The 16,725-nt window shown below is 41.3% G+C and overlaps 1 protein-coding gene across 1 annotated transcript in view; it reads right to left on the bottom strand.

Annotated features, from left to right (window-relative positions):
* Positions 1–268: 268 nt before the first annotated feature.
* CFAP54 (cilia and flagella associated protein 54) overlaps positions 269–16,725 on the bottom strand; it is a 3,669,934-nt gene continuing 3,653,477 nt past the window's right edge. The window contains exon 53 of the mRNA XM_069629416.1: positions 269–2,257. Within this exon, the coding sequence (XP_069485517.1) occupies positions 2,251–2,257 (7 nt within the window). The 3' untranslated portion in view covers positions 269–2,250. The remainder of the gene's footprint in view (positions 2,258–16,725) is intronic.

The following is a 16,725-nucleotide window of genomic DNA, read 5'->3' as shown; positions in this document are numbered from 1 at the left end:
CAATCATTAGATGTAAAGACAAATGGTCCCCTACAGATTGCAGGTTTTGGAATGTGTTAAGAGTCTGTAGAATGCTTAAAACATATTCTCTGCCAATGCCCAGCCTTGCAGTAGTCCCGCCAACATTCTTTTGAAAGAATTGTGCGAGAATTTAGATACTATGATGACGATCGACTCTGGCAAAGTATTGTTTTGGGTTCCTCCATTTCGACCATAATTGTAGCTTTGAGATTTCTAAATCATCTTGGTCTGATAAAACAATATACCGTCGTTTCGTCGTCGGGCAGAATTACGGCTGCCTTTTAAACGTGAATAAAATGATGAAAAAAGATTTTTTGGGGGGATGGGAAAGGGTAGATAAGTGGTTAGGGGAGTCGGTAATAGTTAAAAATAGGGGTGGGAGAGGAGGGTGTGGGGGGGTTTAAAACCCCCAAAAAAACAAAAAAAGATTTGATTACATTTTCGAAATTCTATACACGTTTAAAAGGCAGTTGTAATACTGCCTGACGATGAAACAACATAGAATTGATAAAATTATACGGTTTGGAAATCCAGGAGGTCATGATAGTAGCGTTTTATGGTGTTTTTAAGAAGATAGATAATTTTTTTACAATGTCAGTTTATTGGGTGTTTATGACCATGACATATATGAAATGGGTTCATGGTGATGATTTACTCAGCAGTAAGTCTACAGTATAATTTCACGATTGTTTTTAGGAATCCTTTGGTACAAAATAATTTAATATTGTTGTAAAATGCTAAATGTGTAAAGCTTGTACATTTTAATATTGTGAAAGGTTTTCTTTTTAACCATGACACAATAATAAACATTTTTTTTTAAAGAAATACAAAATATTGATAGTCTGACTTGCTTTATTGCTTTATGTATCTATCCTCTTTCTGATGATCAATGTTTAAATGGTGTGTTTTATCCTCCAGGGCCAGTTACAATAGTGAATTGGCTGCACAAACTATCACATTCCTAATGCATGTGCAGGGCACAGTGGTGTTACAGAAAGGTTGCACTTCTTCAAGAGGATGTTTTTCTCATTTGAACAGCATATTTTCCATTTGTAAAACGGGAATTTGCACTGCACACAGAGCATGCACTATACAGTAAACCTGCTGGAGTCAGGGCAGAGCAAAATGGAAACTGCCGTTTGTTCTTGTTGATATATTATAGCGTATGTGCCTGCAGCTACAGGATATAGTAGCTGTTTAAGGTCCAAGAGTCTTCACACACACTCTGAATACCTAAAACTCAGAGCACAAACATGTTTCCCACAGTGAAAATTAACATGGCTGCCACAGAAAAAGAAAATAAGTTGCTCCTTCAATAATGAATCAGGTTCTTTCTAGTTCCAATGTGGCAGCATTGCCAGAAAGGAAAGAGCAGAGCCACAGAGGAAAGATCAGAGTTGCAGAGGGAAAGACACAAACCAAAAAGCGCTGCTGCCGGAATGCAGGTATGTAAACATAACCCAGGAAGTGTGCCAAGCTCTTCAAGTTGCCCAGAGCTGAAACACAATTTCCCTCGGTTAATGCCCACATTCTGAACAACCTGAATGGGTAGCGCACATTCTTGTGAGCTAGTACTCTATATTACAGACTATATTAATCACCTTTGTCTTTACATAATCTACCCCTCTGGATCTGCTTGTGAAAGATAAATGTGGAACTAAAAATCCTAGACTTGTTGTGTCATTTTTCAATCACGGTTGATGCTTTGTCTTGTAAACTTAGAGGAATATTCTTAAATTGCATTTCTGTGAGCTTTCTCTCCAGCTGAAACATTGTTTTAATAACCATCAATCATTGCATTTTTATTTACATTGATATTGGTGTACACACATCTCTCCGATTGAAAGAAAAAGATTTTTCTTAACAGTATTAAATCTTCTGGTCAAAGTGTCAGTTATCAAAACAAAAAATATACACTTATTTTCCATGTGGTATTTTTTATCAAACGCAAAAACATGCAAGTCTTCCAAGTTCCTAAAAGAAATATAGTGCCATCAATTTCAAAACAGTAGAGTGAAAATGTAAGTTGTGATTTGGAAGTTAGATGAGAATGTTTTTAGCATGATGATCCTGATGTTGAGGATAAAGGACCCAGGACTTTCCATGATTATTCGTGAATCTCGACGACCTTCCCTGTTCGACTTTATGTGGATGTGGAATCTGTAGCACATCCATGTGGCGTCATCAGTGTCGCAATCAAATGTCATCCCCCAATAAAAAGGTGTGTGGTTATTTTCTGTGTAGCATAAAAATAACAAGAATAAGTTCAACATTTTCCAAAGAAAGAAAAATCAAAACAAAATGTTTTCCTAATGTCTTCACTGTGTAATGCACTGCACATTATATCTTGTAATTGGTATCAAACTGTTCATGACTAAAATGTAGCATCAATTGTCTGATGTACTTGTAAAAGTGTCATTCCTTTTCCATACATGTATTCTCTTGTTAGACAAACCACTTGGCACAGTACATACATCTGGTGGTATTTTCAAAGCATACCATTCTGAGTTTGGCATCAGCTTTATACACATATCCATTGGCCCAATAGTCACAACATTTAGATACATTTTCGCTTTATTTCGAGCAGATACATTTTTCTGATCTTATGCTTTGGAACATTCCAGATTAATCAGTTTTATATAAACGTTTTCCCATTGTTAGTGTTTTTTAAACAGCAGGAACACTTTTCAGTTTTGGCAATTAGGTGGCACTACTGCGTCACCTATAAGCCCAAACTATCACATTGGAGTACAGCTAGGAGGAAAATGAGATGTGATAAAGGATACAAAGATTGTGGGCACTCTGTGGTTATTTACCCACCCATTCACTGCCCATGGTCAAGCTTATCCACATGGCCATTCCCATCCACTACCTGCCCCTCTTTGCCAAACACAAAATCCTCCTGGAATTTCTTTGAGCTAGCTTTATCAAGTAAAATCAAACTTGTGTTGCAAGTGCCTGGCAGTGGTTTTTCAAAGCACTCTTCTCAGAGTGTGTGGATTAATCACAGCTATAAATGCACTACCAGTGTAATAAAAAACGCCTTCAATAAGTGTGCCTATTTCCACTGGATTTATAAGCAGTATGCATGCCCTAGCACTGAAGTACATTTAAAATCAAACACTGGCAAAACCAACAATTTTGGCTTGTGTTAGGTATGTCAAAGGCATTTGCCAGACACTGCTATTATACCCCCACACTATTGTACAGCTGTTACCATCATATAGCCAGTTAGTACCATTATGGCCGCACTTGGCAAATGTCTAACCATTGCCTACACAAAAGCCATACCTGATGTCTTTGCCAATGCTTGTTTACATACTGGGACCCAACTGGAAGAAAGATGCATCTCACTTGTGAGTGCCTACAGCACAAATACAGAAGTTTTGCACATTCTACCATTCACAAAAGTGAATTTGTGTGCACGCAGAATGCCTACTGCAATACAACGAGCTTGCATAATCCAAGCATGTGCATGCTGCACATGGGACTGGCACAATTGCAAGAACATATCTGATTCAGATGGTTGCATTTGGATCTGCGCTAATCCCTTCACCCATTCTAAAGTACCTGGTCTTCTCTCCTGTAAAATAGGCTCTGGGGAAAGCACAACACCCTTGGCGAAAATCTACTGCCCAAAATGGAAACGCCAATGCTCGGCATGAGGATTTCTTATTTTTATATTTTGTTTGACATCTCCACCTCCTAATAGAGGTTTAAATGTGAAAGAAACATCTGCAGTGAAGGGCACTGTTAAAATAGGCCAATAAGAAAAAAAACTCAATAATGCAGTAACTCCAAGTGCACTAGAAAACCCAGCTTTATTCAGATACAAACAGCCGCTGGGAGAGCGTACAAAAGGCAATATCAAATGGCGCTAGGAACAACAAGGTTTTAAGTAAGAAAAACATCACAGCTGATGTCATAATAATTATCATAAAAACCTCTGCTCTCTTATTTAATTGGTTAGTGGTATATAGAGCATATAGTTATCTATAAGTGAACCTTCCACTATTGGTTCTTTCACAATTAATAACCCCTCCTAGATACATCCTTCTACAAATGTCAAAAGTCAACCTAACATGCCATTGATTGGCACTCAACTACACTAGTCGATATGAAGATCTTTGTTTGATTGGTCAGTTATTTCTTCATCCAGCCTCAAGCACTTGTATGCTCTGCGAAGGTACGTGGTGGGTAAGGGGAGATGGGAGAACCGTAATGATCCAGTTTAAGATGGTACTCCCTTCTCGTGCCAAGACTTGAGACCTCATTTGCGAGTCTGTTCGTGGCCTTGGCACATCGTCTCTATTTATGATGTACTAAGGAAGTGGCAGGCGCACTATCTAATTGTGCCTGGAATAAATGACCACTGTTTTGATCACATACTGAAGGACCACTGTTCAGAACTCATTGTTGTCTATTTATTGGACTTTCTGCTGTCCTAACGCGTTTGTGCTTTCCTTCGGTGGCACTTGGGCCACAGTGTATTCATTACTTATGGGATCAATTGGCACGGTAGCTACTTGCACCTGTCATGCACGGATATATCTATTTCTCACTGCTACCAATCGAATCTAATTAACTTTGACAATTGAATGCTGTGTGCCCTGGGAAACGTTATCTGGTGCGCTTTCCATGAGAAAGTGTTTGTGTCAGAAAAGGGGTGGTGGGGAATTGAGTTTCTAGGTATCCTACCTGGTAGGATGGGGAAAAGGTGTTATAAGGAAGGGGATACCACGTCCCTCCCTTACGTGTCCCACTCCCGGAAAACCCCCATCTAGGTGATCCTCCCGCACTGGACCATATGGTATCTGAATGCTTTTATGCTCCCATGTCATTTTAATACCATTTCCCCATATGGAACAGGACATCCTGGCGATTGCTACCAATGTAAAATTCTATTATAGGATTTCATTGCTGGGTGTTCCCCAATTAGGTGTCCATATCAAGACCATCCTTGCTCCCAGTTGCCCCATACATCCCTTCCAAGTGGCTTTAGGTGAAGCAGATATATCAGTGTTACTAGAGGTTGGAATAGACTGAGTGGGGTAAAGGTATCTTATAGACTTTCCAAATGGTCAAGCCAGGTGTGGATGGCAGCCCTAGTGGGGGAAGAGGCGCAGAGGGACATGGCGACGAACATCAAAGTTACCAGGACTCCAGCACCCAGAAGCCAGTGGGACATCCAACATACAGGCTTTGCTCATCTCCCCTCTCCTACAACTGCTGCCCTGATAGGTTATACAATGTGAGGAAGATTGGGTAGGGTCACTGGGGGATGGTGTGGAAGGAAGGCATCTTAGAGGCATTCCGGGGGCCTCTATCACATTTGGACTGCAGCCCAGCAGGGCAAAGAGGTGCCAAGGGCTTTGGAGAGAAACATCAAAGCTGCCAGGACTCCACACCCAGGAGCCAGTGTGAAGACGAACATACAGGCTTTCATGTTCAGCCCAGTACCCCTCTCCTACATACACTGCCTGGAACAGAAAGAGGATAGGATGTGAGGTGGATTGAGTAGCAGTATTGGGAGATAGGGTGGAAGTAATGGAGGGAGGTCATCTCAGAGGCAATCCAGGGAACCATTTAATTTGGGGGCCAGGGGCCCTAGTGGAGAAAATTGGCACCACCTATCATGGTTCTGGTATTCTGGCATTCCTCCTCGATGTCTGGGTGGCAAGACAGCAGCTTCAGGCACACAGCAAACACTTGCTCATCCTCACTGTTTCCAAGAGGATTTTGCCTCCGACATAGGTTATCCCAGGGTCCAGCAGTCTGCCATGGCCAGGATCTCTGAGCCTATCCTCCAAGTACAAAGTTGCTGAGTAGCTTCAGGATCTTTCATGCCACCCTCTACCATGGTGCTGCAGTGGCTTCAGGACTCTCTCGCCAAACTTCCTGGTGCCCAGCAAAACTCTTGCAGTATACAATCTTCTCTACCTCCTCCAGCACAGCCCTCAATCTCCAGAGGGACAGGTCACCTGACTCTGGAAAGGGAGTAAAGACTTGCTGAGGCCCATTAACGGTCCATATTTTCTACTTATACCCTAAGCGGGAAAGACAGGGACACAGCATACACAGTTTCTGGTCCTCTTGAGCTACAACTAAATACGCTCATGATTTGAGATTGTGATGATAAAGGAGAAAATTCTGAGGTTGTTAAAAATATTTTGAAAATGTATCTTAAAGTGCATTTATAGTTTACATAAAACCTTATACACTTAAGCCATGACTGCGAGATACAAGCTAAATGGACATCCTTTCATGCAGCGGACCGAAAATATATCTTATGTTAGTGTGTATAACTCGTTAACTATGAATTTTCACAATTTTCTTTTTGTGCATATAATTGAAACAATTTTTTTGCAAAACAAAGTCCGGCGCGCAAAGGGCAACGTTACTGAGGATTACGACAGCTGTTGAGCTGTGGCGGCGACCCCCACTCACCTGCCATCTGACAAACTGTTGATCTCTGGAGGATTTTGTAGGTGTGGTGGGTAACGCTGCTTGCTGCTTACAGTAAAGGAGAAGGAAGCGGTCTAGGAGCGTGCGCCGTTGCGCTGTGTGGCTGCGCCCCCTGCCCGCCCCTCACCATGCCTACAGGAAGTGCTATAACTCCACTTCCCAGACTCCCTTGCGGCGCTAAACCCGGCGCGCAAAGGGAAACGTTACTGAGGATTACGACAGCTGTTGAGCTGTGGCTGCGACCCCCACTCACCTGCCCTCTGACAAACTGTTGATCTCTGTGGGATTTTGGAGGTATGGTGGGTAACGCTGCTTGCTGCTTACAGTAAAGGAGAAGGAAGCGGTCTAGGAGCGTGCGCCATTGCGCTGTGTGGCTCCGCCCCCTGCCTGCCCCTCACCACGCCTACAGGAAGTGCTATAACTCCACTTCCCAGACACCCTTGCGGCGCTAAGCCCGGTGCGCAAAGGGCAACGTTACTGAGGATTACGACAGCTGTTGAGCTGTTTGGCTGCTGGCTCTGCCTCTGCAGGGATCACTAAGTCGTCAGGTGAAAGTCCAGGAAGCCACGGAAACGAAGTTCAACGGAGAGATCCCTGTTATCATGAAGTCAACTCTAACACCAAGGGATCCACAAGGAGCCGGACTAAGAACACGCCTGCAGGTAAGGCAAAGATTTGCTTCACTCCCGGAGGCGAATGGGAGCCCGGAGCAAACCTCGAAAACTATCACTTTAAAACAAAGTCGTCTACCATTTTGCATGAAAAAACGAAAAAGCTTATCAATGGGAGCTAGTCAGCAGGAGTTGGAAACAACTAATCAACCACAGTCAACAGAAAGAATCGATAATTTATGGTTGGCGCCAAATTCTCCTGAATTACTGATGGCCTGTACTATACCGACTGCAAGAGAAAGCTTAAAATTGCCTGCAGCTCCTGTAACAACTATCCTAGTTAATACAGTGATAGGGGACATAAGCAAGGAAAAAGTAATGGAACAATCCCCTATTGATCCTAATGAAATAACTCCAAGAGAGGATCCTACCTTAGTGCTGACAACAGATGTACGATTGAAGATGACTAGCCTAGCATCGGGAAACACACTGGAGGAAACTTATAACAACCTAAAGATATTACATGAGAATAAGGGAACCCCAATATGCCCTGTAATGGGAGTGTCAGAGGAATTGCATAGACCTGATCTGTCTATAGAGATCTCTAGAGAAGAACAGCATTCACTAAATAAGAATGTAAGTGGTAAAGTAGAACATTTACAACCGACTTCACCACTTTACGATGCGGGTGGCGTGATCCTAAGCCAACTGATATCGGAGGAAAGAACACCCATGAGACTAAACGAAACAAAGTCATCGATAAGAGAATCCAGCTGTGCCATGGATAGTACTACAAAGGAACATCAACTAGCGGAAGCATCATGTGAACAAGGAGACCAATGGAACGTAATTGATTTGGGACAAATGGAAGAAGACCTAATGGGATCCCTTGGCCTGAAAGAGAGATTTGACTATAAAATACCAACAAAGACAGCCCAAGATACTATAAACATTTTTCTACCGTATCGGGAAGATGAGACCAGTCCCCAAAAAAAGCAAAGCTTATTGGAAAATGGGATGCCATTAAAGTTAATCCAAGAAACCACAGATAATTTTCAACCCTATCGGGAAGAAAAGACTAGTCCCCTAAAGAAGAAAAGTCCATTGGCTGGAAATGCTACAAAGGAAAAAGGAAGTCACCCAGAAAACTGTCTCATCGAAGTCAATAATATGCATGAAGCTGAGCAGATTAGACCACACAGTGAGCGGGCTTTTCCATCAGGAAGAATGACTACCAATGGAACTTCTGATATTGCACCACCAAATTTGAGCAACTTATGTCTTGCAAATAAAATCATGAATGACATTTCTATACTGACTGATAAAATAGAAAGGGAAAAAAGAAGAAGTTTCTGTCTGATAAACGAGAAAATGGACGCTCTGGATAAAGATCGAGCGAAAGAAAGCCCTCCTTCTTTTTTAATCAATGACCCGTCTGCATCGCCACTTAGATATGGGGGATCTAAGGCATCAAGAAAGGGGAGCCAAATGCCACCCTCAGATGATGATAACTTAATTCTATCAGGGGATATACTGGAAGATATATCGACAAAAGTACCAGTTCGAAAAGAACAAACAGGAAAGATCGGAAGCAGTGTTCACATTTTGAAAGATGTAAATAAATCCTCAGGGGAGCGATGGATAAAAGAAATCTCACAGGTAATAATCGAAGCCTGTAAATTGGAAAGAGAAAAAGACATGGAGCGCATTGAAAAAGTGATAACCGAAGCCTGTAAGTTGGAAAGAGAAAAAGACATGGAGCACATTGAAAAAGTGATTATGGCCTCGTTATCCATTACAATGGCCACCTTCTTAAAGCTCTATGAGGCAATCAAAGACTCTGTCCAAGAGGTGAGCTACAGTAACACACAAATAAAAGAGACACATGCTCAAATGACTTTGTCCTTGCAGAGTTTAACTCAACGAACAAATAAGGAAGCAGAACTAACTCAAATCTGGCAAACTCAACTGAGTGATCTAGCTAGACGCGATGCAACTGACAAATCATTGCTGATGGAAGCTGTTCTAGAGGATTGCAAATGGATGAGAAGCTTCCATAAAGAAAAGAGCCAAAGGAACGAAAGTACCGAGAACGATATTAAACCCAAAGAAGGTAATGGCCCTATGAAACTAAAGCAGGGCATAACTGTACCCGCTAGACAAAAGGAACAACAATTGGAAGAGGTGATTCTGATTCCATCGGGAAGGAAGGTAAAGGATAAAGGCAATCCAACCAATCAATTGACATCAGCTCAATCGGAACCATCCCCCTTTGCAATTTTTTCAGGGATTACATCGAAAGACTTGATGCAGCAAAAGGGGAAGGAGGTCACAAAAATGACGAATGAAAAGGGGGAAAAAAACAAGAATGAACCCCTCAAACATAAAGTAAATGGCTCAAGAGCATTTCTGAGAAATTTAAGAACGCCCCCCCAGACGAGAAAATCCTCAGTGTGCTAAAAAATCGAGAAGAGAATTGAATATCAATGACCTAGAGTGGATAGAGACCAGGGGGACAAAAGACTCCGAAAATGCAATAATAGAGGAAACTGGGGATGACCAGGAACAAGAAGGAGATCTTAGTGATCTCATCGAGCTGATGGGAAACGATAGTAAGGATGAAGACTGGGACAGTATCAGCGTATCAGAATGGAAAACTATAGATAACTGGGAAACAGTGGACCCAACTGATAACTCTAAGAAAGACAAGACCGATAGAAAAATCAACCAAGAAAAGAGTAGTGAAATTGGAAGACAAATGGGACCCTTGGAAACGAAATGGAATCCAGATCATGAGCATACCAAATTCAAAACAATGGAACAAAGAAAAAAAGAACTGGAGACCAAAGGGGTTAAAGATCGAAAGATTCAGGACAGCCCCCAAGCGACACAACTAAACGAAAAAGGAAAGAAAGAGCAGAACGATGCTAAGAAAAGGGAATCTAAACAGGTACCAACATCCCCAAAGAAGCAAAGAAAAAGGGAATTGTCATCGTCACCATCACCCCCAAAGAAATCCATACTATTTAAAGGATGCTATTTAAAACTAGAAACAGCATTAAATGGCCCAAGAAGGGTGATATTAAATAGGAGTTATGTCATGGAGCTCTGCAACCAAGTCCTACCACCAAGGATGACATCAACTGAGGATATAAAAATAGTTGAATTCCCAAAGGAACAGAGGATGGACCAAGTTATTTTACACCTGACGTCCAAGAAGATAAAGCGTAAACTCTTGGAGGTGACGGATACTCTAAAAAAAAAAGAGGATTTTTGTTGGAGGACTTAGATGATGATACCAGACAGAAAAAAGAAAAAGTGTCAATGGGGCAAAGAATAGAAACGAAAGATGAGACTTCAGAAAGAAATGGAGATACAGATCCTGGGAAAAAGTATATAAAAATAAATCAGATGCTGTAATATTGAAGAAAAAGAATGAAAAAAGCAAAAAAGAAGAAGAAAAACAAAAAGAAAGCCCTGTATCTATTAAAAAAAATAAAGATACGTTGAAAGCCCTGAGGTTCACCGTGGATAGTTCGGAAAACCCAAGGATGACAAAGAACAACCCAATTAAAGCAGACAACCAGGATTGGTCATGGATGGCAAAAGCCCTAGACTCTAAGAAGAAGCAATAGAGCAAGGAGAATGAGGAAAACTTGATCCTCTGTGCCTCATGGAACACAAGAGGTTTTAAACATTTGCTCTCCAAGGATAATTGCTTCTTGGCAAAATATGATCTTATCTGAATACAGGAGATATGGCTACGTGAACCACCAGTATGCGAGGGCTATGAAATCTACATCAATCCAGCTAAAAAGGGGTCTATCGGACGACCATTTGGAGGGCTTATGATATTAAAGCAACTGGAATGCCCATTAAAAGTAGTAGAACATCTGACACCGAACCCATATGTGCAAATCCTGAAAGTAAGATCTGAAGTGGATGATTTGAAAGGCCCAAAACAAATTATCTTGATTAACATCTACTGGAGTGAGAATATGTCAGGACAAGCGCTCTTTCTGAAATCTATCATGGATGTAATCGATAAATCCATGACGGAAGAAAATTACCAATTGATTTTACTAAACGGCGATTTAAACATCAAACTGCTGGATAAAGATGGTAAAATCAAAGCTATAGAACATCTATTAGGAAAATAAAAAGCATGGATGAAGGAAATGAGAATCTGGGAGATGAAGATGTTAAATGGACAGACAAAGGGAGAGCTGCTGGGGGGCAATACCTGGCACAGTGGGAAAGCTGGAGCTTGCCTCGATTACTGCTTTGTTGGAGGGAACACGCTGGAGAGAATAAAGTATTTTACAATAGCAAAACAAACTAACAGCGACCACTGTTTGCTAACGATTGAACTAGCGTGGAAAATACGTACTGACAGAGAGACGGAAAAAATAATGGAAACCGAGGTCTCATGGGGAAGAAACCGTCTGCGAATAAAAACACAGGAAATCCCAAAACTGGTGTAAGGATATAAAGGTGCTACAACCAAAAATGAAGATCTGGTTGAATATAAATGGCTCCTAGAAGTCTATGAGATCAAGTACAAGTGCACCCAAAGCACCCAGACTAAGAAAAAACATGCTTATGATGAACAACTAGTGGCAAGGAGGAAACAATATAGATCAGAACAAAGACTTATAAAAAAGAACACTAGCACACAGAGAGAAGATCATTTGAGGAAAAGTCAACAAACTTATAAAAATTGGCTGAGACAAACTCGTTATTTAAGAACGCAAAAGGGATGCAGAAAAAATTCTAGCTGCAATAACTACCAACAATGGCAGAAGTACGTGGGACTTAATTAATGACAGGGATCTTAATTTATCGGCCATAGATGTTAATTAAGTTTCAGAAGAAAAATGGTTTCAGCATTATACTGCTTTATATGAAGGGGAAACCCACGGAAAAACTATAGAAGATAGCTCGGATTCTACACCTTGGGCTCTGGAATTCGATAAGGATGACATCCGAATGCTGATAAACAAACTAAGTACTTCCAGAGCTGCAGGTCCAGATGGAATCTCAAATAAATTACTGAAAGAAAATTATGAGAACTGGACAGAGCTAATATACGCCCTATTCCAACAAATTATGAAAACGAAACAAATTCCAGCCACTTGGACGGAGGCTTATATTGTGCCAGTATATAAAAAGGGGGACCGCGGAAACCTGAGGAATTACAGGGCAATAGCGCTTCTAGATTCAATTGGCAAGTTATTTGCATCACTCCTATTAAGAGACCTAAAAAAATGGGCGACCGAGGCAGAAATCTTGGATGAAAGACGGACAGCCTTTGTTAGTGGAGTGGGCACTGCCTTGAACTTGTTTTTGATCAATTTGCTAAAGGCTAATACGTTGGCTGGGAAAAAAAACTGTACCTGGCATTTATTGATCTCGAACAAGCCTTCAATGGAATTAATAGAGAACATCTGTGGTCAAAAATGAGGAAATGGGGATGCCCGAAAGACCTGTTGGAAGCCGTTAGAACATTATACACTGGCACTTCAATTAAGGTCCAAATTACAAAGAATGGGGGACTTTCTAGGAAGATCAATACCAGCAGAGGAATCAAGCAGGGCTGTGCAGTAGCCCTCTTCCTTTTTGTGCTATATATGGCCGATATGAAGACTGCCCAAGAAATGATTCGAGGATTCCCGCCGAGGATAAATGGTAAAGAGATACCATGGATGCTATATGCTGATGACGCGGTATTCTTAGATCAAACACCAATAGGCCTACAAAGACAGATAGCGGCCTTCAATAAATACTTAAAAGAAAATAGCATGAAGATGAACGTGAAGAAATCTATGATCTTAACCATGAATTCAAGCAAGGGAAGAAAATTGGCTGGTAAAACTGCGACATGGTCATTAGATAATGAAAAACTGGAAGAAGTAGAATCGACACTATACTGATAATGAAACAGCAACGAACAGGCACAGTATACCCTAATTCGGGAAAAACTAGTGGCTATGACAAATCAAAGGATTTGCCTACACTGTAGATATGGGAAGTACTCCTTAACCCCAATCGTAACCTTCTATAAACAGAAAGTTGTGGCGGTCATCACTTATGGTGCTGAGGCACTATTATCCCTAAAATGGGAAGTCTGGAATCTCTGTGAGGCGTACGTTTGGCGTAAGATCTTGCACCTACCAACTTCAATACCTGTGGAACTGATGAGAACAGAGCTCAGACTCCAATCGATGACCTCAGTTGCACTCTGGAAATCTCTATCCTTGTACAGAAAGTGCATACTGGATAAACCACCAAAACCATTTGAAATCTTAGTACAGAGTGATATAGTAAATGAAGATGAGATCCTTAAAAATTGGAAAGAAAGATGTAAAGCTCACATGGAAAAAGTAAACATCTCGGATGATACCCTAAAGAACAACCCGGACAAAGCAAAAAGATCTATCCGTGAAATGGATTGGGAGGAAACCCAGAACCTAAGGTTGAAAAGAAAATTATGCTATAACATTATCCGGGAAAAAAAGGCTTGAACAAATTACTGCCGTATTTGCTGAAGTTTCCATCTCAGCATTACCGGGACCTGTTGTTGCGCTGCAGACTAAACATCTAGCACTGCAGAGAACTAAAATGGAAAAGAAGGCAAATTGAAAATTCAGCAGCATATTGCAGATTCTGTAAATCCAAGGATCAACTAGAAACGATCAGGCATGTCATGTTAATCTGCCCAGCACTAAAAGCAAAAAGAGAGAACTATATGGGCAGTTATGTAAGGAATATCAACTGGGAGACGGAAGAAGACTATTGGGAACGCCTCCTAACTGTTGATAAGACTGGGAAAACTCTCGACGCATTAAAATTCGTTGAAAATTTGAAACTGAATCAGGAGGAAGATGGGTTTGGACCCTGAAAAAAAATTAAACATAGATTGGAGTAATTAACCAATCAGCTAGTTGGTCAGCTACTGGACTGAATTGTAGCATCTGAAGAAGCTTTTAATAAAGGGAGAAGGACCTTAGGAAAGGATTAAGGAAGTAATGTTTAAGGTTTAATTGAGATTAACCAATAAAACATATAAAATAAATAAAAAAAAATAATTTAAACAATTTTTTTGCAAAATAAATCAGTCTTACAGATATCCACTTTCAAAAGCATAAAATTCCATTTTTAAATATTCCATCAAAAATCTTCCAAAAAGCACGAGGACAGATGTAATTGTTCACATGTCCTCATGTATTAAACAAACAAAGGCTCCAAAAATGTAACCATTGCAATCACATGGCTCTGTCTTAATCCCTGCAATCAAAAGTGACCACCAATCGTGGATCTCCTGTTTTTGAAAGTCAGATAGTAAGTGGCTAACGTATTTGGTGCACCTCTCCATGAGAGCTGGGCAGCAAGTAACCCAGTGCATCGGGGTTTCTACTGTGTTAACTTCCTGACAGAAACAAAAGTTGTTACTTTCTGAGAGACCTTGAATTGCTCTGATTTCATTCTTGGGCTAGAGGTTCCGGGGTGGGTCCGTAGAAATTGGTCTCTTAGTTTTTTATCCGGTAGTTGTTTTAGATATTTGCAGGTAGTGTCCAGTTTTCGTGGCTCTCGTGAAATGTGAGCCAGCGATTGGTAACTAAACCGCCAAATCCAAAGTGTTGATGCAGTCCAGCTCTCTCAGTTTGGTGTTGACCCAGACAGGATTCGCCAGTAGGACCTTCGATGAACCCCCAATTTCTTCAAATGAAGAACACATTTTTCTTCTCCAGTTCTGCAGCATTGTATTTTGGGATGCCGTGATTTCTTTGCGTAGCATCTCCAAAATTTCCGGTCGAGCCGATGTAAATCACTTTCTAAAAAGACTGAGGCTGTTCCATAGAACCGTTTATTTTAGTGAGGAGAGACCCAGCTCCCGCCGTATGATATGATTTGAATTGGTGGAGATTGCGGGAGTCCTAAAACTCCAGAATAGGCCTTCTAACTGAGGCCACATTGTTTCTGGGATGTTAGGCATAACCTCCGATCCACAAGATACTATAGGCACCACTTTGGATCTATAAAAAGTGAGGACCGGTAGGATGGAAAAACACCCATACTTTTGGTTCAGGGCGCACGCTTGGCTAGAGAGGGCCTTGGTTGTGGCTTTTAGACGGGAAACCATGGGGGCTTCAGATGCTGTATTGCTGAGCCAGACCCCCCAAGTACTTAAAGGCGCTTACTTTCTCAATCTGGTGGCCGTCCAGCATCCAAGAGTAGGCATTTTTACCTCCGTTGGAGTTCCCGAAACTCAGGATCTTAGTCTTTGATTTGTTAATCTCCAGACCATTGGACTTGATGAAGGTTTGAAAGGTGTTTTGTTGGCGTGGAGCCCCACAGGCGTATGATCTACCAAGACTATGTCATCGGCATAGAGTATTCAAGGTAATGGGACTCTGCCCACCCTTGGTAGAAAAGTTCTTAATTTAATGTCTGTATCCTTCATATCGGCCAAGAAGGAATTGAACAGAGCTGGGGCCATTGGACAGCCTGGTTAACTCCCCTGGCTGTAGATATTTCTTCAGATAGAAGGCCAGATGTATTCAGTCAGACTCTAAGAGAAGTCGCTCGATACATTGCTTTAATCAGCTCAAAATAGACTTGCTTCCAGTTTCGCCCACAGCTTCTGACGGTCAATCTGGCCGAATGCCTGGACTAGATCGATGAAAGCCATGTACATTTTTGGTTTCCCGTCTTTCACTCTGCCCTTTAAGATGTTAAGGATGAAGATATTCAGAGAGGTCCCAATGCCCCTCACGAATCCTTTTTGCAATGGGTCGCTGCCCCTGAATCCGCACACCAGATACGGAAGTGGTCGAGAATAATAGCGCCGTACAGTTTTCCAATGACATCCAAGAGGGCGATGAGACGATAATTTTTCGGGTTGTCTTGATTCCCCTTTTTAAAAATGGGTACCACAATCGCTCACTTCCAGGAACTTGGGATTCGATGTGATGTGGAAATCTGAGTTAGGAGGGCTTGTATGAAAATTGCCCACTCTGTCAGATGTTCTTTCAGCATAAGATTTGTTAAAGCATCCAGACTGGTGCTCGTGAGTTGTTCAAACGAATAATGCGATTTAGAATGTCATTGGTACTGGCTGAAAAAACCCAGGTCTCGGCTCCCTTCCGCGGGTTGTCGTTCTTAGTGATGTTTTGCTCTGCAGCATATAGAATTATAAAATGCAGGATGAAGTTATCTTCACCAATGGGGTTCGATTGTTCATCATTAGACTGTATTCCTGGCGATTTGATAAGTGCCCGTAACTCCCTTGTTTTTTTCCCTACGAGGATCTTGAGCATGGATTCTGAATCAGTTATAACAGCTGTCTGATAGAAATGAGCCAGTTTCTATAATTTTGCTTCCCCAGTCAGAGATTTTCTTGATCTGTAAAACATTAATAGCACATTACACAGTAGAAATGTGCTGTTAATGTTATACAGTACATATAATAACACTGTATCTGTTACCAACTACAATGTGTATTGAATTGCATGGTTTATGTATTCTGCAAGACAATGTTCTCCACTTGCTTACTTGTGATTTTATTATGCTTCTCGATTTAGATTCAGTATTTGTTCATTTTGTAAGTGTGATCATATATGGCTAG

This window comes from Ambystoma mexicanum, chromosome 12 (genome assembly GCF_040938575.1).
Source record: "Ambystoma mexicanum isolate Mex_15411 chromosome 12, UKY_AmexF1_1, whole genome shotgun sequence".
NCBI lineage: Eukaryota > Metazoa > Chordata > Amphibia > Caudata > Ambystomatidae > Ambystoma > Ambystoma mexicanum.
This window is presented reverse-complemented; position numbering and strand designations above follow the sequence as displayed.